Consider the following 22,885-nt stretch of genomic DNA (forward strand, 5'->3'; position numbering starts at 1 on the left):
ATGCACAAAAGATGTATCAATATACATCAAAGTGATTACATTACTGACCATTATAAATTAGTTATACCATACCATCAGTTCACCACTAATTGTTTTCCATTCTTCAGCTGTGAAATCAGAAGCTGTGGCTGCAGGCTTATCTTTTCTCAGAGCTCTGCTCCCTGGATCTAAATGCTCAATACGCTTTTCACAAAACAATGTAAGTTCAGGATAATATCCCTCTTCACCAGACCTTTAAAATGCAGACATAAAAGTTACAAAAGAGAACTAAGCTGCACTGCGTCCTCCATATTTTTCTGCATGTGTAGTGTCTGTGTAGTCACCACAGTGACTGCAGAGGACTATTTTCCTGTTAGAGCTGAATTCTACTATCACCTAATAACATTTTGATCAGAAAATTCCAATGAGTTAACCTTCAACCATTTTCCAGTGGACACACATACACAGTTCAAAATTATCATCACAGTGCTCATAAAAAAATGCTCGTCATTTTCAGCAAACATTAAATAGGCATGGCATCTGAAATTACCACAGTCAGGCAAGACAGCTTCATGACAGAACCAAAATCCAGCGACAGCATTTGAGAAAAACCTGGCATTGAGTTACTCAGATCTTTTGGATGGCTAAAACAGGACTTGGATTTCTAGCGTTATAATTTGTATCATGGATTTCTAGCATTACCCTCAGCATAAGAAAGACACAGACCTGTTGGAGCGGATCCAGAAGAGGGCCACAAAAATGATCAGGGGGATGGAACACCTCTCCTATGAAGAAAGGCTGAGAGAGTTGGGGTTGTTCAGCCTGGAGAAGAGAAGGCTTTGGGGAGACCTTATTGCAGCCTTTCAGTACTTAAAGGGGGCTTATAAAAAAGATGGCAGCAAACTTTTTAGCAGGGCCTGTTGCGACAGGACAAGGGGGAATGGCTTTAAACTAAAGGGGGATAGATTTAGACTAGATAGAAGGAAGAAATTTTTTACACTGAGGGTGGTGAAGCACTGGCACAGGTTGCCCAGAGAGGTGGTGGATGCCCCATCCCTGGAAACATTCAAGGTCAGGTTGGACGGGGCTCTGAGGAAGCTGATCTAGTTGAAGATGTCCCTGCCCACGGCATGGGGGTTGGACTACGTGACCTTTAAAGGTCCCTTCCAACCCAAACTATTCTATGATTTGGACACTTTTAACATGATTACTTTAACTCTGTATTTTAATTTTTCAACTAGAAAGTCACAAAGAGGTTCAAGACAAATAGAGTATTTAGGTACAGGTTCCTTCGAATTTTACAGAACAGGAATATAACTAGCAATGAAGTTAAGAAAATATAATGTTTACCTTAACACCCTGAGAATCTTTTCCAGGTGTTTCACATCTGTGCATTTTTCAATGAACTTGTAGTCCAGATGACCAATAGGTATTTGATATGTTTTAGTGGTTCCTTGGTCCAGCAAAAATGGTACTGACTGATCACCCATAACTAAATATTAAAAGAAAAAAAATGTAGTGATTCTGTAAGCACTGTTATATTTTGAAGCAATGCTAATTTAAGGAATAACCCTGCTCATGCTCCGAAGTACTACTCTGTTATGCAAGCAGACCTACTGCCACAAAAGAAAAATTTCAAATTTGAAGACCTGATCACACAAACTGTTCTTGACAGAGGTTTACTGGCAGAAGTATGGTTATATACGAGATATATTTTGGAAAAAGAATATACAGTATATAAGTACAACTTTACTGTTTCTGCAAGGCAGAACAAGTCAAAAAGACTGCTTAAAGAAAAATTGCCAATTTTTGCCTACCACATTCTCTATTTTTCTTTAAACACAATATGGTATTACCTATTTTAAGCAAGTGTGGTGGGTATGAAGGAGAAGATGGTGCAGGACGCTCTTTTTTTCAGACGGAAGATGTTAACCAACTCAGTGTATCTAATGGAATGATAACCTTTCTCTGTAGCCAAAATAAATCTAATTGTCTTTCCTCACTAACTGCATTTTCTGGGCCCCTGATTATAATACTGTACTAATCTGAATCTTTGCCAGCAAGTCTGTAACTGATGAAGTGAGGTGTTCAAATTGGACACTTCCTGTCTCCCTGTACCTTTGATCTGCTTATCTGCATCCTTTTTCTATTTTGATTCCAAGCTCTGTAGAGCAGAAATTCTTTTTTTCCCCATGTTATATAGTGCTTAAAGTGATCAGCTATTTTTAACAAGTACGACAAGGGCAGCTACCCAGTATGTGATAACAACTACGTATGGATATAAACCCGATTAAAATAATTGTGTTCTAATGTCTAGCATAATTACACATATTAATTTGTAGTTGCACAAAAACGTTTACAATGCAGTATCACTTAAATAATAACTGGTCACAATTAGGTACTACAAAAATATAGGATTCTGCCCCAAGAATTTACAGTTTCAGTACAGGAAAAGAAACAACATGCATGGAGAGACAGACGAATACAGGAAATAATTAGACAGGAGTAAAAAGCAAGAGAGGCACTCATCACAAAACTGCAACATTTTCCCCCATTCCAGTATTTCCATAAATGTTGGGAACAGGGAGTTCCCTCGAGTGCCCAGAGCAGCTCTCAGGCAATGCAGTAAGAAGGAGACCTCGATCGCACGGGGGCACAGCACCGCCACAGCCAAACGCGCTCCTCTCCTCCGGCCAGCTGCGGGCAGCTCCCCGAAGCCGCAGCACCGTGCCCTGCTCCGCGGCCGCCGACAATACAAGTTTCACGCCCCGGCGCCAGGAATTTACCTTAAAAACGACACCGAAGGCTCCCCTCACACCACAACCGGAGCAGCGCGGCCAGCCCGTGCCTAGCAACTGTTGCTATGTACAACATGGCGGCCGGCGCCAGGGACGCGCCCAGGCGAGCCGCAGAGAAGCGGGGACGACGGTGCGGACACGGGGCTGCCCTCCCCAGTGACCCCCTTACGAGGCTCCCACAGAGCCCCGCCGAGCTCCAGCACTGACACTGGCGTCGCGTGGGGGACTCCAACACCCACCTGCCCGGTGCCGCGCTGCCTCCGGGAGACGGACGCGACCTGACCCTCGCGTCAGCTGTGGGACGCCCGTCACTCGCTCGCCTCCGCGCATGCGCAGCTGGGCTGTGGCGGAGGGGGCGCTGCACGCCCCCCTTCTCCACCGGGCGGGAGTGAGGCCCCGCTTTCAGGGCTGAGGAGAGCGGCGAGAGCGGCGAGAGCGGGCGCGGCGGCGCTTCCCGCCCTCGGGCTGGGTGGGGGGCAGAAATACAGTTGTGGGTGTAGCTTTAAACAAACATCACCTGTTTGTTTTCAATGTAGTATTTTATTTAGCTTAGAACAGCCAGTCCCCCTCCCGACGCCAGTCGCCCCAGGTGCCTACACCACTGTACCCGTTAGCCCTACAATCCCCCGGCACCGTTTTCTAAAGCAGGTCTGCACCCCTTCCTGATGGCAGCAGATGCTCTTCTCTACATTTGTCTGGCAGAAAGAGGCGCCAAACCCGCCGCTTACTCCCACCAGACCTTCTGTAGCACTAGTACTGCCCTCTCGAGCTCACCCTTCTGAGCAGTCATGTCAATACCTCATCCCTTGTTTCTGTTGCGCAGGCATAAGGTGCACGCTATGCACGCCAATCTGGTGAACAAACTGATAGCAACCGTGGAGTAAAAATGTTATCGTTTGCGCTCGAGTATATCTGGCTTCCAAGGAAAAACCTAAATAAGAAATGTCTTAACAGCTAAGATAAGATACCTAAGAAAATCTTAACCAGCTCCAAAACAAAGTCTCAAGAAGGCTTTTTTTATCCCCTGAAACGACCCACTGTAGTTCATTTATGAGCCAGTACACAGTCATGCAGTCTGTAACAGAGATACTATATAGATTAGTTAAACACATTATCTCAACATTAGCAGTATCATTAGCACCATCAAAATTGATATTTGGAAACACTTAAAGAGGCTAAATTAGCATCAGGCACAACCCAGCAGTATTTTGTAGTACACTTTAGTGATAAGGATATTTTAGTATTACTTAACACACATTCCAAATAGATGCAAAAAGTTTTGGCTCATCAATACAAAACAACTGCTTTGATTTTTTTAGTACAGACCCCCAAGAAGTCATCTGAAAAGCAAAACAAGATGCTATTTTAGTTTTGGGACACTACCCAAATTATCTTTGTAGCACAGACCTAATTCTTTCCTTGACTACAACTACGTCAAGAAGCACTTCAGGAAGTTCTGTTTACACATTGCTTCTTAATGTTTACCTTGCCTCCCTCCCCTCTTCCCTTCTGAGAGATGATTTTTTTGACACTTCCTCCACAGATGGGTGCCTGAATTGGGTGGTCTCAAGTCCTTTGACATTTGCTCTTTTGAAATCCAGTTCCGTGTTTCAGACCTAGCCTTGTGTAGCCTTCTATTTATTTTCAGTAGAATTTATTCAAGCCAGTTATGCAGTTCATAGGAGTCCAAAGAACATTTAACAAAGTTAAAATGCAAATAAAAAGTTTACATGAGAGTAATGAAAACAAGGTTAATTCAAAAAGAATACAATACCACTGAACTTAAACTCCTGCATACTCTGACTACAATTTAAATGACAGCTTTAGAAATCTATTGCTGAAAGACAGTACAGACAAAATTTAGTATCACGGTAAACTTTACTATTTCAATATCTTAAAACACAAATAGGAGTGTGCATTTGTACACCAATGGATTTACAGAGCAAAGTTATCAGAAAGATTAAACTGCAGCATAAAGTCACTATATCTTCAGCAGAAATCATCGGGCATCAAAAACCACCACTGGAATAGTGCAGTTAAAGGAAAAAAATGTGTTGTGGTTGAAAAAAGATGAGGGAGAAAAAGAGGGGGGGGAAGACACACCAAAAGAGAGACTGCCTAAATCTAAAGTCACAACTAACTACATAAAAGCATTTCACAACTCATCTTTAATTAACCCCACAACACTTTCCTTTTGTTAAAAGGCTGACTAATATCAACCGTTCACAGTACGTCACCCAGCAGACTATCACAGCTTATTATATTTTGCATAGAAAATGGAAAAAAGAGAGAAAGTGCCAGGAACGAAAACAAGATCCCCAGTCACACTGCAGAGATTTCCCTATAGTACTTTACTCTGCGGCATTGATTTTTCGCCTTGAAGGATTCTTACATAATCACTCAAATCTTCCATTCGGTTTCCCTTGTCTCCATCCACAGCTTCCCAAATGCATTCAAGTGCCCGTGTAAAAGGATACATCTTTTTGTCCTTTTCTTGTACATTATTCTGTAGCCACATTCTCTGCATCTGATAGGATCTCTTGCCTTTATTTCATTTTCTGTATGACATTCTGACATGATAGAGGAAGAGAAAAGGAGTGGATAAACAAAACCAGCATTGTTAATGCATAGATAATTTTTAAAAGTCATAATAGTCAAATTCCTACTTGTGGCAAACAAAACATAATAAAAGATAATTGTAGTGAATTTGTATCAAAAGCGGAATGATATCAAGATACTGTGCAAAAAAAAAAAATTAGCAAACTTCACTTATATTAAGATAAAAGAGGATCTTGCTAAAAATCACCAAATTATTACTGCACAGAATGCATTCCACTCTTGATACAACTAGACTGTCTACTAATGAAAACTTCAGCTCAGCCCTCCAAAGCCCCAAGTTTATTTTCTTAAAAGACAAAATATTTCAGAGATTCCTTAAGTGATGACTCAAAATCACCGATTTTTAAGTTGTTGACTTATCTATAGGTAAGAGAGAATTTGACTACTGCACTTCGATAAAAGCCGAGTGACCATACAGCATTTTCAAAAAAACTCTGAGAGGCACCAAATAGAAGGACCACTATCTGCACCACAAGCAGACACTTAGAGAAAGCGTCCTCTGGAGATGGAAGACCTCCACACAGCAACACAAGCTCTAGTGAATTACTTCCACATCGCTATCCATATATACCACATATATGTGGTACCATCAGCGTGTAAAGCTTTAAAGAACATCAGGATCCACACTGCAACTATTTGTACTTATGTACTCTTCAGTATAATGATTATGCATTCTTCATTATTAAAACACCAAATCTCCAGTAACAAGTAAAAAAATTCACTGATGTCTTTTCTTTACCTCCACAAATGTAAATCATTGGCTGCTGCTTTGGAGGTTGAACATCCTTCTGTGAATCCATGTTCTAAACAAAAAACACACAACATACACACCAGTTTTGGGTTTTTAATTATTTTTTCCAGGGCATACACAATCATTTAAATATCTCAATCTAGAGCTAACAGAAGATGAAAAACTTCCTTAAAAGTACATACAAACAAATTCCATCTGTATTTGATACACAGGACACTGGATAATTCAGGTTGGAAAAGAAAGTCATCTAGTTCAACTTCTCAAAAGCAGAGTAACATCAGGTTTCTCAGAGCTTTACCAATTTGGTATAGAAAACCTCCAAAGATGGAGATGGCACAACATTTGGACAGGCTGGATCGATGGGCCGAGGCCAATTGTATGAGAGTCAACAAGGCCAAGTGCCGGGTCCTGCACTTCGGCCACAACAACCCCATGCAGCGCTACAGGCTTGGGGAAGAGTGGCTGGAAAGCTGCCTGTCGGAAAAGGACCTGGGGGTGTTGGTCGACAGCCAGCTGAACATGAGCCGGCAGTGTGCCCAGGCGGCCAAGAAGGCCAATGGCATCCTGGCCTGTATCAGAAATAGTGTGGCCAGCAGGAGTAGGGAAGTGATTGTGCCCCTGTACTCGGCACTGGTGAGGCCGCACCTCGAATACTGTGTTCAGTTTTGGGCCCCTCACTACAAGAAGGACGTTGAGGTGCTGGAGCATGTCCAGAGAAGGGCAATGAGGCTGGTGAGGGGTCTGGAGCACAAGTCTGATGAGGAGCGGCTGAGGGAGCTGGGGTTGTTTAGCCTGGAGAAAAGGAGGCTGAGGGGAGACCTCATCGCTCTCTACAACTACCTGAAAGGAGGTTGTAGCGAGGTGGGTGTCGGTCTCTTCTCCCAAGTAACAAGCGATAGGACGAGAGGAAACGGCCTCAAGTTGCACCAGGGGAGGTTTAGATTGGACATGAGGAAAAATGTCTTTACTGAAAGAGTGGTGAAACATTGGAACAGGCTGCCCAGGGAAGTGGTGGAGTCCCCATCCCTGGAAGTATTTAAAAGACGTGTAGATGAGGCGCTTAGGGACATGGTTTAGTGGGCATGGTGGTGTTGGGTTGACGGTTGGACTCGATGATCTTAGAGGTCTTTTACAACCTTAATGATTCTATGATTTTCTATTAAACAGGATTTTAAACATTAAAGCCCAATAAATAATATTTGCTTTCCTCCCTCCTGCCAATGGTAAGAATTTCCTTGCTGGAAACATAAAAATAAATCATTTCTTATGTATCGCTCATGTAACAACAGTGCTATCATAAACAAGGTAAGCCTTGTTATATTTTTTTCCCTCCGATACAACACTAGCTAACTTAATCTACCTTTTCATTGATCTAAGGGATTAGAAATCCTGGGAACAAACTGTAGGTAGAAGAGTAATAGGAGTTAAAAAACAACCCAAACAAAACAACAATTATACTTCAGTATAAATTCAGTATAAGTTCAGCTGGGGAAACTAGGATCTTGAAAACAGAAGGATAGGCTTGACAGAATCATAGAATCATTAAGGTTGGAAAAGACCTCTAAGATCATCAAGTCCAACCGTCGACCCAACACCACCATGCCCACTAAACCATGTCCCTAAGCGCCGCATCTACACGTCTTTTAAATACTTCCAGAAACAGTTCGTCCTTTGCTTAAGAGAGTCTGATCAGCACTTGACAAACCACCTTGCTAAAATCCCCATTATGCCACTCCATTTGAGAGAACCGGAGATAATTCATTAAACTCTATATAGCTTTCAAGCAAGGTTTTGCTCTACCATAACCATAGTGGCACCTTAATCCACGTGTCATAGTCTTTTTGTGTCAGTACTTTATAGTAAGATATAAGCATTCATCCATTAGCGCTTGAAAACAGCAGCATCTTCTAAAACAGAGAGCTGAACTACGGAGGGCGACAGTTACAGCTAAATAACTTGAGTTGGTGCTGCTCATGCAGCAAAATAATACTGCCGCTAAAGACAGCAGTGACCTACAGCTGTGTATTTTGCAAGGAGGTGCCATGGTTTAGCTGGCCTTCACGTACCCTGCAGCTGTAAAGCGCTGCCAAGTTGACACAGCCAACAGGCACACGGATGCTCCTACGTGCGTTGGGGTGCAACCGTAACCTACCGCGACGACGTGGAGCACCGGCCACGCTACCGGTACCGAGAGGACGCCACACGTACCTGTAAGAGAGGCAAACCCACTCCTTCACGTCCCTCTCAGAGCCCACGAAGGAGGACGGGCCGCCTTCCTCACAGTCCACCGGCCCCTCAGCCCCAGACACCCCAATCCCGCACCGGGGCCTCCCCCACTGCCCCGCGGGGCTTATTACGCAGGAGGGAAGCCCACGAGGCTGAGCCAGGCTAGGCTAGGCTAGGCCGGGCCGGGCGGGGCCGGGCCGGGCCGGGCCTTTCCCTGCTCGGCACCGGCACCGGCACCGGCACCCCCCGCCGCGAAGGGGACCATCGGCTCCGAAGAGAGGAGCCCGAAAACCCCAGGGTATCCCCGACCCACACTCACCTGCACAGACAACTCCGCCGGCCTCGCCGTCTCCTCGGCGCCGTGTGATGACGACACACCGGGCGCCGGCGGAGGCGGGGCCCGTGCCACCGACGCCAGTCCCGCGGCCCGCCCAGCGGCGCCCGGTGCCGCCCTGAGCCGTGAACATCGGTGCGTGCCGTTATGCTGCCGGCCGCACGAGCCAGCGATACGCACCGCGCGGGGGGCACGCCGCACCGCCAGCACCGCAGCCCCGCCCCGCGAGCGAGCGAGGGAGCCGCGGGAGCCCCGGAGCCCCGGCCCGGCTGGTCCCCGGCAGCGAGCTGCCGTCAGCTCCGGCCTCCTCCCCGCTGAATAATGAGGTTGGGAAAGTAATAAGTACTTAGCTATCGGTGTTAACCACTTCGGAAAAAAAGCACAGGATGTTTGGTGGCCTTTTTTAATGTATAAGCTTTCGTTTGAATAGCAGCGTCAGGTTCCTAAGAAGAAAGTAGGCGGCTGCACGGTTAGATAAAATAAGAACCAACGTACTCGGTATCTTTTATTTGGCTGTACCCGACCTACTGTACGTGCTCAGAACGCCCTGTGACAGGTCCGATCGTATCACTGCGGAGTTTTAAACCGCCGAGGTGTTTTGCCTCAAGGTCCTTTCTGTTTCCAGAAGCATTTTATCTAAGATCCGTGGACAAAAAACGCATCTTGATATTTTAATCCTGTGGGCGGTATCATATGTGCCCATATTAAACCAAACTTACAAGCTGCGATACTACGTATTTTAAGAGCAAGGTCGCGTTATGAAAGAGGTTGAAATGTCGGCGATTCCCGCACGCACCGAACTGAAATAGTACAGACGAGATTTGAAACGGTGCCGGTTGGTCTCTCCGTCGCTGGCGGTATGAATTTTGAACCTTCGACAGGCATTTTGTAGAATTAGCTATCTTTGCTTTATTCCTGGAAAAATGTTTAACAAATACTGTGTTTTGTGAATATGCCGATTTAAATGACTTCGTCATTCAAGAGGTTCCCTAGTTTAAGGAAGGGTCTTTCTTATTCTGTTTCTGAATACCGAATAAAAATTGTTTCCTAAGCACCCAAGCGCATTGATATGTCTTACCAGTTGTAATTTATTGATTTTGTTCTCATAGTAGCAAATCCCCTTCATATATAACCTATAGCTTATCCAGAATAAACTTGAGGAATAATAAATGGTTGCTGTTTTCCTAATTTTGTATTTAAGTTAAACGTAACGAAAATGCAGTAAAGATCTTAGGCAGCTCACCTGCTTCTCCTTACAGCTGCGTATGAGTAAAGCTAAATATAACTTTTTGAGTGCCAGAATAAAGCACACGCAAGAAAAACGGTATGCGAAAGGCAGAGCTAGCCACATCGATCCCGATTTCCCCGTGCCGTTACTACCTGCGTCTTCTCCTCCCCCCCGGTCTCCGTAGGTGTGAGTGTGCACCAAGAGTTTGCAGCAGAGGGGGGGGAAAAGCCCCAACCCTGGTAAATGCACGCTAAGCAATTACCGTCTCATAAACGAACAAATAAAAAACCCAACTGGTATTATTTCTCCGGAATCGTTTCGTATTTTAAAATGCGTTTGCCAAACCGATAATTTTAAAGGACTTGCTAATAACACCGCCATGAAAAAGTCAGTTAAAGTTAATTCTGTGAGAATAAGGTCTCCACTATTAAGAAAGAAATCATGTAATTGCTTGATTATTGGCATCCTTTAATTGTTCCCGTGGAAAAATAGGATGTTTTACCAGACCTTAAAGCTTCGGTTACTTCAGCCGTTTCTGATAAAGCCCGCCTCCTTCGAGAGGAGCGCTTTAACAGTAAAACCCCATTCTGGTGGGCTGATCAGCGCTAGCCCTGAAGATGCCTCCTCGGATTTGGAGTAGCAGAAAGGGTTGGGACTGCGCGGGAGACCTCCAGTGTCCCGTGAAGTGGAACAGCCCTTGGCTTTCCTTGGTAGGAAAGCGTGAGGGAGGGCTTGTGGGGTGAGGTGGGGAGGTGCAGGGGGTGCTTTTTGGATGGGAAGGAAATGCGGTCGTAGCCGAGCGCAGCGTGGGGGTGTTGCAGGCTGTCTTACCTCATTTGTTTGTTTAGAAGCAACGTTCTCAGGTTTTGTTGGGGGTTTGTTTGGTGGGTTTTTTTTGGTTTGGTTTGGTTTCGTTTTGATTTTTTTCTTTGTGATGCTTTTTGTTAAATCACGCTTTTTGGTGTGATGCTCTGTGTATTGCATTAAATGCCGCAACTAAAACTTGTTACATTTCTTGGACATTTTTGATCCAAGTCACGGAAGTCCACCCGGGTTTGTGTGACAGAAACAGAACTTGCAGCTGCTGTGTCCCTCTTTAAGGAGCTAGCAAGCTGCCAATTTCACAGCAAAGGTAATTTATTTTATAAATAAATACAACTATTTGAAAAATAACTTCTTCTGATTCATGTGAAATAGATGATGCTACAGAAAGCACTTTCGGAAAACTTGTATTACATTTCTGAAAGTTTCTAACGATTTCTCCTTCTGAAAAGGATGGGGGAGATATCCCAAGAGCCTTTCTCTTTTTACCCATAACTGTTACCTTGTAGCCACATAAAACAATATTCTTTATCTAAACCCGGCACAGTTTCCCCCGGCTCTGGGTAGGTAACTTAAATCCGAGTCTCCTCCGGCCCGTCTCAGCCTGCCGGGCGCCTCTGCCCCTGCCCGGCCGTGCTGCCCCCTGCCCACCCGCTGGCTCGGCTTTGCAAGGCTGGAGGGGTGGCTGTTGCCGAAGGGGAAGGCTGCAAACTTGCCAAACCTCACGTACAGGAATTACGTTACTTAATTTCGAGGTTTCTGTGGAAAGCCTCTACTTTGCTTCTTTGGATGTAGGTGTTGCTTTTAGACTGACACGCGACGATTTTACATCTCTCGTTCAGGTCTGACATTGTTCTGGTGGAGGAAGAAAACTGGAAGCGTAGACAGGGAAAGAACCAGAAAAATTAGAGGTGACCCGGGCTAAATGTTGTATCACGAGGTGAAGGAGAGTAATACCCAGCAGAAGGAGAACACAACGCTGATTTATTTGGCCTTTCCTCTGTCCCTGTGTGGCAAGTGCCTGCTTCCCCCCCAGGGCGGCTGCTGCAAGGCCTGCCGGTTCCCCGCCGCCGGCGGCTCCCCAACCTGCTGGGAGCCAGCAGGTAGGTGAGCCTGTGTAGCCGCACGTTAGCCGTACCGTGCTCAGAAGAAACAGGCACCCAGATATTCGGGTTGCTTTTTTTTTTTAATGCACAGATTAATTAAAACCACGGCAAAACCTAGGCGACGTCACCGGGCATCTCCCACCCGACTGACAGCCCATTTAAAGGAGATGGCACTTGACAAACGCTCTGTGATTGTTTTGTTCCTGTACTAATTAACTCGAATTAGCACTCTCATAACTCAAGCTTAAAGGTTGTGGTGCAGATAAGGTTCATCACCTGTGGAAGCCTTTGGCTGGCCGCGATCGACCAGTGCCTCTGAAGCCACCCCTCAGCCCTGGCGCCCCGCGGCAGGGAGCTGAGAGGGCTCTCGGAGAGGCGGGAAAGCCTCACCCTCGCAGGCACCTGAGAAGAAGCAGAGCGGGGGGGAAGAACGACGCAGGGGCGCTTTTAATGGTGGGCTGGGTGCGGCGGGGACCGCAGGGCTGGAGTATAAAGTGTGAGGAGAAAGGCGAGCCTCGCCGGTATCTTCCCGAGGAGCAGGCTCTCTCGTTCGGCGGAGCCCTTCTCCTCAGGCTCCCGTCCTGCCGGCGCCCTGCCCTCACCCTAGAGCGGTGCCGCTCTCCCGAGGGCCGCAGCACGGAGGGGGCGGGGGAGGCAGTGCGGCAGCGGTTGGTAAGGGCGGGTAGTTCAAATCCAAGCGAGGGAAAGCAGCGGTAGCCGCACGCGAGGAGCCGGTGTGGGTGGAGAGAAGCGAAGCGGCTCCTCGCTAAGGGCAACGGGCCCCAGAGCCAGGCGGCGAGCTGCTGAGGCGACAGGATTCCCGTTCTCTCCAGCCAGCCGGGGAGGGGGGTTCCTCGCATTCACCCCTTCTCAGGGAGCCCCGCCGACCGCCTCAGCTGCACTCGGTAGTAGGGGGCCTCTAGGCTCTGTTTCCTGTGCCCGGCGATTTGCCAGATGAGGGGGTGAAGCTGTTGCTTTGCTCGTGTCCGGCATCCCAGGTGACTGAGAGACTCTCGGGTGCTGGTCCCTAGGTAGCCGTCAATAATCTTCATCGCTGGGTAACTAGACGTTGCAGTGAACGCATATATAGACGAACTGAAAACTGTGTCTCAGCTGGGTAATACTTCTCTTGCATCTCTCTCTTCTCTCCACATCCTTTCTCACTTTAGGTTATCAGTAGGGGTAAACAATACTCTGAATACAGCACCTTTGCTTTGGAAGATCTCGAGTTGCTTCACAAATTAGGGTAAGTGACCCACATCTTACAGATAGGATTTAGCTATGCCATCTTCCATATTAATACCTTTGAAGGTATTAATGACTTCTCTGTTTTTAACCTGGGTGCTCAAAGAGCAGAGTCTTCCGATAAAGACAGTTTTACTGCAGATATGATATCTGTTTAAATAACAGAGAAAATACTGTTGTATCACCAAAACTTTGCCTTTATCTCTCTTGTTAACAATGGTGAACAGCGACAAACAAGAACAGAAAACATCTTGTTTGAGGCGTAAGTGTTCAGCGTGTGTTACTGGGGAATGTAAATTAGTATCAGGAACAGGCGTGACTCCATTCTAAAACTAATTTCTAAGTTATAGGCGTCACTTACATTGCCTTCGAGTAACCAACATTTTTACCTCTTTAGGACACTTTGTAAGACTAAAGCTTATCAGAAATTATTCCTTGTCTAACTGTCTGAATCCTGTTCTTAATTTAGTTTGGGTCTCTGAAATATTTTGTTCTGTAAACTGCCAGAAAGTTTGCAGTTGACTTGTAGAGCAATTTGAGAACTACAAAATTAATAATAGATATAAGAAATGCATAGAGCACAAGAATCTACACTTAGCAGATATGGATTCTATTCTTTCCTCTGTAACTGACTTGCTGTGTGACCAGTCTTTTCTTCCCTGCACATCTGTTTTATGATGCCTAAAGTAAGGTTAACAATACTTTCAGAAATTACTTCAAGACCCCCAAATGAAAAGGTCTTGATGTTATGTATCAAATCTAGTAGATGAAACTTTTCTCCTGATAAAAAAGGAAGTGCTTATAAAACACTAGACAAGTCATAAGAGGTTTTATTAGGCATGTCTTATGAATATAAGTAACATCTCGTTCTATTACAAGAGATGTTCAGAACCTCCAAAAGGCTTTCCCTTCGGTACAGTACTTGTAAAATGAGACCTTGTGTTAAATTAAATCTTAACTTGTACAAGTAATACCTTTTGAAGAAAATTAATGTGTATACAAAACTGAGGTGTATACTGGGATTTCCTGTAAAGGAGTATAATGGACATTATTCACTCAGTGACTGTATTGCAGTGGCTTCCCTATTTTTTCGAAGCTGTTATCTCAAAATCAATATCGTAAGCTCACAGGCTCCTCCTGCTGGACATTGGCGTATTTACAGCATATTTTTAGCTTTTACTTGAGTTACCAACATTCCTTTAACTCTGCTATTCTGATCTCCCCTACAACTGCAAAACCTTGTTTTTCTGTGATTTTGTGCTACTTGAAACACAAGTTTGCTTAAATTATTTTATACTGTAATATTTTAAATTTCCTCTACTCTCAGTTGTTCGTAAGATTAGATAATTTCTCCCATGGAATGTCTGAGAATGAAACTGCAAGCGTGAGTTTTCCTTTTGTTGTTTCTTCAGCATGCTGCCTGAACATTAAGTTTCTAAACCTCCAAGCCTGTGCACTTTTGTTAAATGTGTGGTTAATTTGACTGTGTTTAAGGAAAATATTAATATTTTTAAAGGTAAGTGTGGGTATGTGATTTTTATTTTTTTTTTAGGGTGGGATTGAGATTTTTGAATAGCTGTCTCTAAATCGCATTCAAAATTTAAATCTCTGTCCATCAGCATTTTTGGTAGGAATATCTCCTGGCAACGTTTGCTAACAACTGCAGTTCACCAAAATTCAGCACAGAAAATGAAACCTCTATTCTTTTTGTAGATTACACAAAGACAATGCCCTGTTGTTACTACAGGTCTGTTATAGGTCTTCCTCTTATTACAAAAAGAAGAGCTATGCTAATGTGGTCCTCTGCTTATAGCGTGAATAGTCAACTGAAGAGCAGCAATGCACTACACAGAGACTCTTTATACCCTTTTCCTATCTTTTTAAAGTTATTTTCTAGTACATGACACAGCATTTTCAGCCTATTGCCTAAAATGTTGAAAAGTGATGCAAATGAAACACTAGATGCTGCTTGGAGTTGGTCCTGCACTGTCAAGGAAGTTATCCCTAATTCATGTGATAACTAGCTTAAAGCTATGCCTTCATGTTTCCTATTTGCACTGTCATTTATTTCACCAAGTAAAAAGAGGGAATGAGGAAAAAGCAGTGAGAGAAAACAAATGTGAAATTAGGGTACTTGCAGAGGTAAATGGGAGAGAGAAAGGAAGCAGGCCAGACTTCAGAGTTTGTCGTCGTCCTGGAATTATTTTCACATACCTTTCTTTCCTGGAAGAATTTTTCTCAATTATGTGGATGGATTTTTTTTGTTTGTTTGTTTTAAATCTGTTTGATTTCATACTGATATTAGCATGATTCTATAGGCCTTTATGCCAAGTTTCACAATCTGCTCTTTAATATCCTGTTCCTTTTGAACTTCTAGATGTTGCTATCTCCTCACAGTAGAAAGCAGAACAAAGCACTTTCTATATTGCAATGATCTTATAAAGTGCCTTCAGTATGGGTCAAAAAATGCTAATTAAATGACCCAAGATCAAAGAATAGTTCCCCTCCAGGCAATTTGGGTTCCCACTGCTCGTGTTTGATGGCTTAGGGCTTGACTAAGTCAGGACTGTTGGGATACTAGCAATGTCTTAATATCTGGTGTTTAAGCCACCTTTAAGGATTCCTAGTTTTGTCTGTTCTGAAAATTCAATTACTATTTCCAGGCTTATGTTCCAAAATACCAGTTCTAGAGGCCAGTACCATACCCCAGTAAAAGGTGCTGATTCAAACTTTGAAAGTCTTACAATGTCGATGTGAACTACTATGGTTTCTGTGAGAACAGCCCTCATACGGGCATTATTCATAACATCTTTTATACGATTACCATGTCTTGTGTGTAGAAAGCAGTGACCTATTGGCCACTCTGGTTAGGGTGGAGAAACTCTGCCGTGTACGAATGGCAAAAAAGTAAGTCTCTATTCTTACATCTCTTGTGTAAATGGGTGCATCAGCCACTTGTAACTTTTCTAGGAAAATATATAGCAACTAAAAGCTTTTATACTTACTAAGTTTAAAAGAAACTTTCTATGTACATGGTGAAAGGATGTATAGTCAGTCCATCGTTTTCTTTAAAGTGTAAATCTTCAGAACACGCAGTTTACCTACAGAGCTGAGTAAAAGCAGAGAGCTTCTTTACAAAATAACATTTAAATGTTAAGGGAGATAAGAATGCACTGTTCACTTTGTAACTAGAGGTCAAATTTTATTCCTTCCAGGGACTGTAGGGATCTAAATAATAGGGAGACCTGTAGACTTGTGACTTCATGATTAATCCTCTCATTTTTCATAAGGAAAAAATGCCTTTTGTCTAAACTCTTCTATTACCAGAGCTTCTGCTAGTTCTTGTGGACTGAACTGTTAGTGGTTGGATGAACCAGTAACACAGTGCTAATAAAAATCTTGGTCCTGTTGGAACGAGATGGAGTTTTATCACTGATTTCAGCACAAATGAGATTCTAGTTGCTGCGTTGCTTATTTGAAGTGTTTTTCCTTGGATGAGGATTGGCAGATCCATTAGCTAACTGGATTTATGTTTTAATTTGCCTCACTTACGGTATACTATGCATTTTAATCACTCATTCTAACCATCTACTTGATTGTAATTTATCTTTGTGTTCATGTATAAGCATTGTTTCTACTAAGACTAATGAAAATGCTTCCATCATGGCTGCTATCTTGATAGACTTGCACAGGGCTTTCTCACTAATCTGAAGGTGTTTTGGTGACTACTTTTATCGTTTATTTTTGTTTCAGAAATAACACTGGTATCTTCATTTACAAAGTCAAAGTGCCAAGCAGAAGATGTCAGACAGTCATTCAGTAATGTTCAATATTCTTAAAAGAAATAGATTAACATCCCCCAGCAGCAATTTTAAATACTCCAATTTTAAAGACACATGTTGCACTTCAGTATTTCTGGACAGCAGAAGCAATGAGTCAGTAAAAGATCCCGATGTAGAACATAAAGAAGCATTGAGTGTAACAAGTTTATCATTGCTACAAGAGCAGTCTGAGCACATTCATCCAAATACACTCTTTCCTGTGTCATCATCTGTTGAAAATGAAATGAATTCTATCTCGTCATCAGAAAGAAGAGAAGCAAATAGAAGTGCAGATTTTTTTGAAACTCCTAAAGTGAGTAGAAAAGGCTCCTCACTACGCAGGAGGCTGCTTTTATCTAAGGCTGTTCCAGCTGGCACAACTGTAGGATGCTGTGAAAGACAAGCTAGTTCTTCAGGAAGCAGCAAGAAAAAAATATTCTCTTGTGTTTTGAGCTCTGAAGAAAAACTTTCACAAACTGCTTCAGATTCTCCAAAAGATAAAAGTTACAAACCTCTGACAACTAGCACTTCAAAAACTGAGGACTCTAATGGCAATTGCCCAAAACGGAGACTTTCCTTTTCACAACAAAGGACTTCTACGCTAGATGAGTCCAAATGTAAAGACCCCTTATTGCTAGAACCAGAATGTTTATCTCCAATTCAGCGTAAGGATGTTATTGTTAGTAACGCTAATGAATTCAATGAAAATGTCCTTATGAGCGTTAGCGATGGGTTGCTTAGGACTCCTACTTACAGTGTCTTACCTGAGGCCAATGAGGGTAAGTTCCTGACTTCTATCAACAGTCTTGTAGAGAACTTTAACTTTGGAATGTGTGATATAAATTCTCCCCCTGTTAAGCTGGCAAGTTACCCAGACCTTTCAACACCTGAGGATAGTGGATATAATTCACTTCATTTGGACAAATTGGGAGACTCATTGTCTGATCATGATGGATCTTTCCAAGAGTTCTTCCAAAAACGTAAAGAAGGTTCCAAAATTCTGGATAGTAAAAGAAAGACAAGAAAACTTGAACGCATTAGAAGGTTATCCACTCTTCGGGAACAAGGCTCACAGTCAGAGACAGAAGATCATTATGGCAGTCCTACTTCAGCATGTATGTTAACAGAAGAAAGAAACTTTGTCAGTGAAGACCATGCATTAATTTTAGAAGAACAGCCTAGTGGAGACCTAGTTGTAAGTCACGGAGATCTCTCAAGAACTCCAGCTCTGAAAATAGTTCATGAAATTTGCTTGCAAAGACAAAGATCAGACCAAAATCAAATATCAGAGAATATTGACGGAACAGAAATATTTGCATTAGAACGCGTTCTTGCTGGACTTATTGGCAAGAAAATGGGCCTTGAAAAATTAGATATTTTAACAGAATTAAAATACAGAAATTTAAAACATGTTCTTTCTATAGTTTTAGATGCTTTGACAGTGGAAAGTCTATGCAGGTAAGTACCACTGCTTCCCTCCCCTCTCCCCCCCCCACCCAGGTGAATATATGTGTGTCTGCAAATAAATTAAAATAACTTCTGGAATAGTGGGTATTGTTAATAGAATTTGTTTGTTTCTGGGGAAATTAAAAAGTTTTGTCACCATTAACCAAGTGGCTCTTTCTGTGTAGTTCTAAAAATATTTTGTATGGCAGAATTAAAAACAAACAAACAAAAAGCCAAATGTGGGAATTAGTAAACTTAAAACTAAATCACAGTACTTGTAAATTTTAAAATATATTAAAAATTCTTTAAGCCTAGGAAGTAACTTCTTCTCATTACAAGTTCCCCAATAATGTATAGTACTCAAAACACATTTTCTAGATTTTTTTTCCTTGTGTATTTAATTTCCTCAGTTATTTCTAAGCATAAAGATGCTCAAAGAATTTTGCTTCATGAGTAATGTTCTAGATTAATTTTTAATCAATAGAAACTGTCACTCATTTCAAAGAAATCGAGTGCCATGTGTGTTATTAGTTACAAAGGGAATGGGAGAATAGGTGGAAGTATAAGGGCATGGATGTTTTCAGAACACTTAACACAAAAATGTGACTTTAGAAACAAACTTGGCAAGTGGCTTATGTGGAAGGGAGAAACTTATTTGATTTTGTAAGTCAAAGATATGCTGTGTTATTTATATTGCAATTGTTCTCTAAACTCTTCTATTACTCTTATACAGTAGTGCATAAGAGTACATGAGATCTGTGTTTCATAACAATATGGTGAACTCTTGAAGGATATAGCAGTAGTCTGTAAAATGACCAATAGTATATGAAATTATGCTAAAAAACTTTAAAAGGTAGTCTTACTATCATGACTTCTGTACTACTTGGCAAAAATGTGAAAGTGGATACTTTTTTTCATTCATTTATTCCAGTATTTGGAAAGTAAGCAAAAACTGGCGTGAAATCATTGTACAAGATAAAAGTGCAGATAAGAGGAGAAAGTTGTACATAAAACACCTGAAGGAAGAAGCTGGGGTAAGGTTCATCTCAAAGGTAACTTTTTTTTTCAAGTGTGAAAGAAGACAGGTCAGAGGAAAGAAGAAACATGTTGTAAAGCTACAGAAAGGTAATTGATAGAGAGAGTTCCAACTTGAGTATGTGAAAGATTCTAACAGGAGAATGTAATTGCTTTTATTGCTTTTTCAACTGTCCACAGTCTGAGTACTAGTCTTTCAACCATGTGATACTCTTTCTTTTTTTTCTCCCGCGGTCCCCGTCCCCCCCCACCTTGAGAATCCTGTAGGATCTCTTCCTCAACTGATTCCGGCTTTGGATCTTAAACCCCTTTCATACCTTTGTGCCATGTTGTTCCTCATTTTCATTTCCACTCTAGCCTGCGGTGGAGTAGGACCCGCTCTAGACTACTTCCTGATTATTTTCAGGACTGTTTGTGGCTAAGCTTCTTCATGATGTACTTGTGAACATAAGAAGGACATATAGAAGTTTTTTTTAAGGGATATCTAGAAAAGTAAGCATATTAATAGCAGTATAATTTTTTTAGATCCTCCACGTGTGTATACACACACTTCAGTGTAACCTTGCTTTAATAGTGACAAAACTTATGTTTGCTATTTCCATGCATGCTATTGCAATGTCTCCTAATTCAGAAACATGAGGACCAGCAGAGAGTGCTAAAAGACAGTTAGTTTTTTACCCTGCTCATGGGACTTTGTTTTTAATGGTTCCTGTCTCTTGTTCCCTTACTAAATATAAACATTTAATGGGAAATACATGCACTATACATAATTTCCTTTTCTAATGTGTTGTTGCAGAGGGAAAACAAAAAAAAGCAAAAACCAGCTGCAAATCCCAAATGAAATAAACCCCTGACTTGCTTCCTTTTGTGTTTTTTTTTCTTTCTTTATAATTATAAACTTTAACAGGAATATTTCTTGAAAGCTGAAGATGCTGCCACAAGACTTAATGTTCTCAATAGATCTGCTCTAAGGCCTGTTCAAGCTCAAGCTAGAACTCCTATAGTACAAACACCACCTTCATACACTGAACTTACACCCAGGAGATGCAGTTCTGTTCCCCATTCAACTACTAGACAGGAAGAATACATAAAAGTAGGTAGCTAAGAAACTTCACTTTCAGTTTTTAGAAAATTTCAATTTACAAGAACTAAGTAGCTCTTCTCTCCCTCCTCTTGCTACAGGTTGCTAAAACTCTGTTCACTGACGAAGCTCTAAAACCCTGCCCAAGATGTCAATATCCTGCTAAATATCAATTGGTAAAGAAACGGGGACTATGTAGCAGAAAGGCATGTGCATTTGAGTTCTGTATTTTATGCCTGCATGCTTTCCATGGGTCAAAAGAATGTAATAGTTTATCTGCAAAATGGAAGAACAAAAAAGATGCTCCTCCAGGAAGTGCCCAAAGCAAAAGAAATTTAAAAAGACTCTAAATTTGTAAGGCATGTAAGTCCTTACCTTTAATTCCTTTTCCCCTTCTCCTAAATCCCTAACCTTGTTCGTATTCTTCCTAAATATATGCAATTTGAAAGTCTCATTCAATGTGTTTTTGCTGACTTATCAAGATAACTTCTCATGTATATATCTTAATCAATTCAGTGTATTTTTGTTTTTGAAAAAAGTGAACATTTTAAAACATTTTATGTCTTGTTTTACCTGTTGTGTAGCAGCTAGGCACTTACTAACATCTTAAATTTTTTAAATAAAGTATCTTAAATGTAGTCTTCAATATCTAGCTTACAGCACCTCACAGATGTTTAAAAATGTGATTCGTCTTAATGACAAATTAAAGAAAATTATTTTTTTAAAAAAACTTTTTAATGGGATTTTTTATTGTTCACTTTAAATTACAGTAAATGTTTTTTAAAAAATCTTGAAGTGGGGCACTAGGTACATATGCAAAAAATACTTCTACCTATATAAATGATTATACCTCAAAAGCAATATATTAGTTGTCCGAATTTTATATCAGAATAATTATTTTGTTGTTCTCTTAGCCTCTGTAATGCAAGTCAATAGAATAGTAATGGCTAAATCAAGCTGATGCTGTGTGGATATTCTATGGTACTGTTTTTTCAGAGTTTTTGTCTTTACCTGAAAACTTCAGGTGATATACTATATATTCACATATCTAAATATGCTGTTGCATTACCCTTGTTGTTATGAACTTACCTTTATACTTACTCTGATGTTACTTCAGCTCCCAGATACTGGATCATCTTCATACTTCTGCTTGAATTAAAGGATTATCTACTACTAGAAATCATCCTTTCTCTATCTGTAGATTTAATTAAGGGAATTCACTGATTTTGCTCTTGAACTAAATATGCTGATCCTTTACAGAAAAAGAACTTAATCTGCCTTTCAGACCTCAAATGATTTTTGTGGTTTGTTTTGTTTTTTTTTTTAAACTCCCAGCAATTGTAAACAGCTTGAAATACAGAAATACAGGCAACAGAAGTGGACACAGTACTTGCTCTGAGACACAATATCAATTTACTTCTCCAATTGATATTGTCCTACTTGTCCTTTCAAGGAGTTAACTTGTCACAAGCATCTCGCAGAACACTTGTAGTCAGCTGGTGTTTCTTCCCCACTCTCCCTCTGATTTTGTCCTATGTGTTATATTTGTGATGTTGTAACTTTACCGTGTGTATTTGTAGGTAAGCCTTATCATTGAGCTATTTAAAAAGTAGTCTGATTAAAAAAAAGAGCTTTCAACTAAGCAATAAGCAGTGTATTTGCCTCTATTAATATTTATTCACATATCCCTTTATTTTTATTGTCTGAAAATTACAAAAACTTCTGAGATTTTTTTTCTCTTTCCACATAATCTGTGGATGTTTAAGACAAATGGACCAGGATAATTCACTTCAGGATGTTCTAGAAACATCACTTCCTATTTCTGATCTCTAACTGTTGTGATTTGTAATTTGGTCAGTACTTTTAGTGTACTTGATTGCTGGGATAGTAGCTCCCCATTTGGAAGGAAGAGGAACAACATAGTTAGTAAAATGCCATAGAAGTTTTAGTACTAACTTTATTAACCAAACATGGTATCATTAAAGAAGGGATAAACCCAATATATTGGCCAGAAAATCATGTTTATTACATTAATAAAATTATCAACACTTTCATTCCATACTTAATTTGCTAAGCCTTTGCATTATTCTTGTCTAGGGTTAGACTGGTAGCACTTGAACTGGAAGACTGAAAGTGGAGTTTATATAGAACCTATTCTGAGGGAACAATTGAAGGGAAGGATGTTGGGACAAGCTAGGGAATATAGAGGTATGTGTGTATATAGTTTTGGTTTAGGAAGAATGGCAAGTCATTACAGAGGAGGAAACTGCAAGTGGGAAAATTGCTAAATTATTTGATTTGTTTAATACTTGCATTTTCCTAATTGCTTGGAACTTTAAGTGTTCAAGGTCTACTTAAAAGTTAATTTAGTTCAGAGGACTATTGGATTGGTTC

The 22,885-nt window shown here is 41.5% G+C and overlaps 3 protein-coding genes across 4 annotated transcripts in view; 1 reads left to right on the forward strand and 2 right to left on the reverse strand.

Annotated features, from left to right (window-relative positions):
• The window catches only part of SPAG1 (sperm associated antigen 1), a 47,255-nt gene extending 44,201 nt beyond the window's left edge, over positions 1-3,054 (reverse strand). Inside the window, exons 1-3 of the mRNA XM_076329339.1 lie at positions 3,017-3,054; positions 1,330-1,471; positions 73-232 (exon numbers count right to left, since the gene is read on the reverse strand). Coding sequence (XP_076185454.1) covers positions 73-232; positions 1,330-1,469 — 300 coding nt within the window. The 5' untranslated portion in view covers positions 1,470-1,471; positions 3,017-3,054. The remainder of the gene's footprint in view (positions 1-72; positions 233-1,329; positions 1,472-3,016) is intronic.
• A 1,582-nt stretch (positions 3,055-4,636) lies between these two features.
• On the reverse strand, positions 4,637-8,774 carry POLR2K (RNA polymerase II, I and III subunit K). 2 transcript variants are annotated; one of them, XM_076329340.1, is made up of 4 exons: positions 8,693-8,774; positions 6,136-6,199; positions 5,255-5,347; positions 4,637-4,799 (listed from the first exon to the last, which is right to left on the reverse strand). In XM_076329340.1, exons 2-4 carry the CDS (start codon positions 6,194-6,196, stop codon positions 4,777-4,779), a joined length of 177 nt encoding a protein of 58 aa, XP_076185455.1. In that variant the 5' UTR covers positions 6,197-6,199; positions 8,693-8,774; the 3' UTR covers positions 4,637-4,776. The 2 variants fall into 2 exon arrangements, with proteins under 2 accessions (XP_076185455.1, XP_076185457.1); XM_076329342.1 differs by lacking the exon at positions 8,693-8,774 and adding an exon at positions 8,214-8,296.
• Positions 8,775-16,909: 8,135 nt separating this feature from the next.
• On the forward strand, positions 16,910-20,841 carry FBXO43 (F-box protein 43). The gene is made up of 4 exons (XM_076332156.1): positions 16,910-18,387; positions 19,307-19,409; positions 20,318-20,503; positions 20,593-20,841. Exons 1-4 carry the CDS (start codon positions 16,910-16,912, stop codon positions 20,839-20,841), a joined length of 2,016 nt encoding a protein of 671 aa, XP_076188271.1.
• Positions 20,842-22,885: the final 2,044 nt, after the last annotated feature.

Source organism: Aptenodytes patagonicus, chromosome 2 (genome assembly GCF_965638725.1).
Source record: "Aptenodytes patagonicus chromosome 2, bAptPat1.pri.cur, whole genome shotgun sequence".
NCBI classification, from domain to species: domain Eukaryota; kingdom Metazoa; phylum Chordata; class Aves; order Sphenisciformes; family Spheniscidae; genus Aptenodytes; species Aptenodytes patagonicus.

What these genes read in the sequence shown, in the direction of transcription:
- POLR2K (XM_076329340.1), bottom strand. Translation starts at nt 6,196, where the DNA reads ATGGATTCACAGAAGGATGTTCAACCTCCAAAGCAGCAGCCAATGATT. An exon ending in AATGATTTACATTTGTGGAG is followed by an intron (nt 5,348 to 6,135) that starts GTAAAGAAAAGA and finishes CTATCATGTCAG; the next exon opens with AATGTCATACAGAAAATGAA. An exon ending in CAAGAAAAGGACAAAAAGAT is followed by an intron (nt 4,800 to 5,254) that starts GTATCCTTTTAC and finishes GCACTATTCCAG; the next exon opens with TGGTGGTTTTTGATGCCCGA.
- FBXO43 (XM_076332156.1), top strand. Translation starts at nt 16,910, where the DNA reads ATGTCAGACAGTCATTCAGTAATGTTCAATATTCTTAAAAGAAATAGA. An exon ending in ACAGTGGAAAGTCTATGCAG is followed by an intron (nt 18,388 to 19,306) that starts GTAAGTACCACT and finishes CATTTATTCCAG; the next exon opens with TATTTGGAAAGTAAGCAAAA. An exon ending in ACCTGAAGGAAGAAGCTGGG is followed by an intron (nt 19,410 to 20,317) that starts GTAAGGTTCATC and finishes AAACTTTAACAG; the next exon opens with GAATATTTCTTGAAAGCTGA.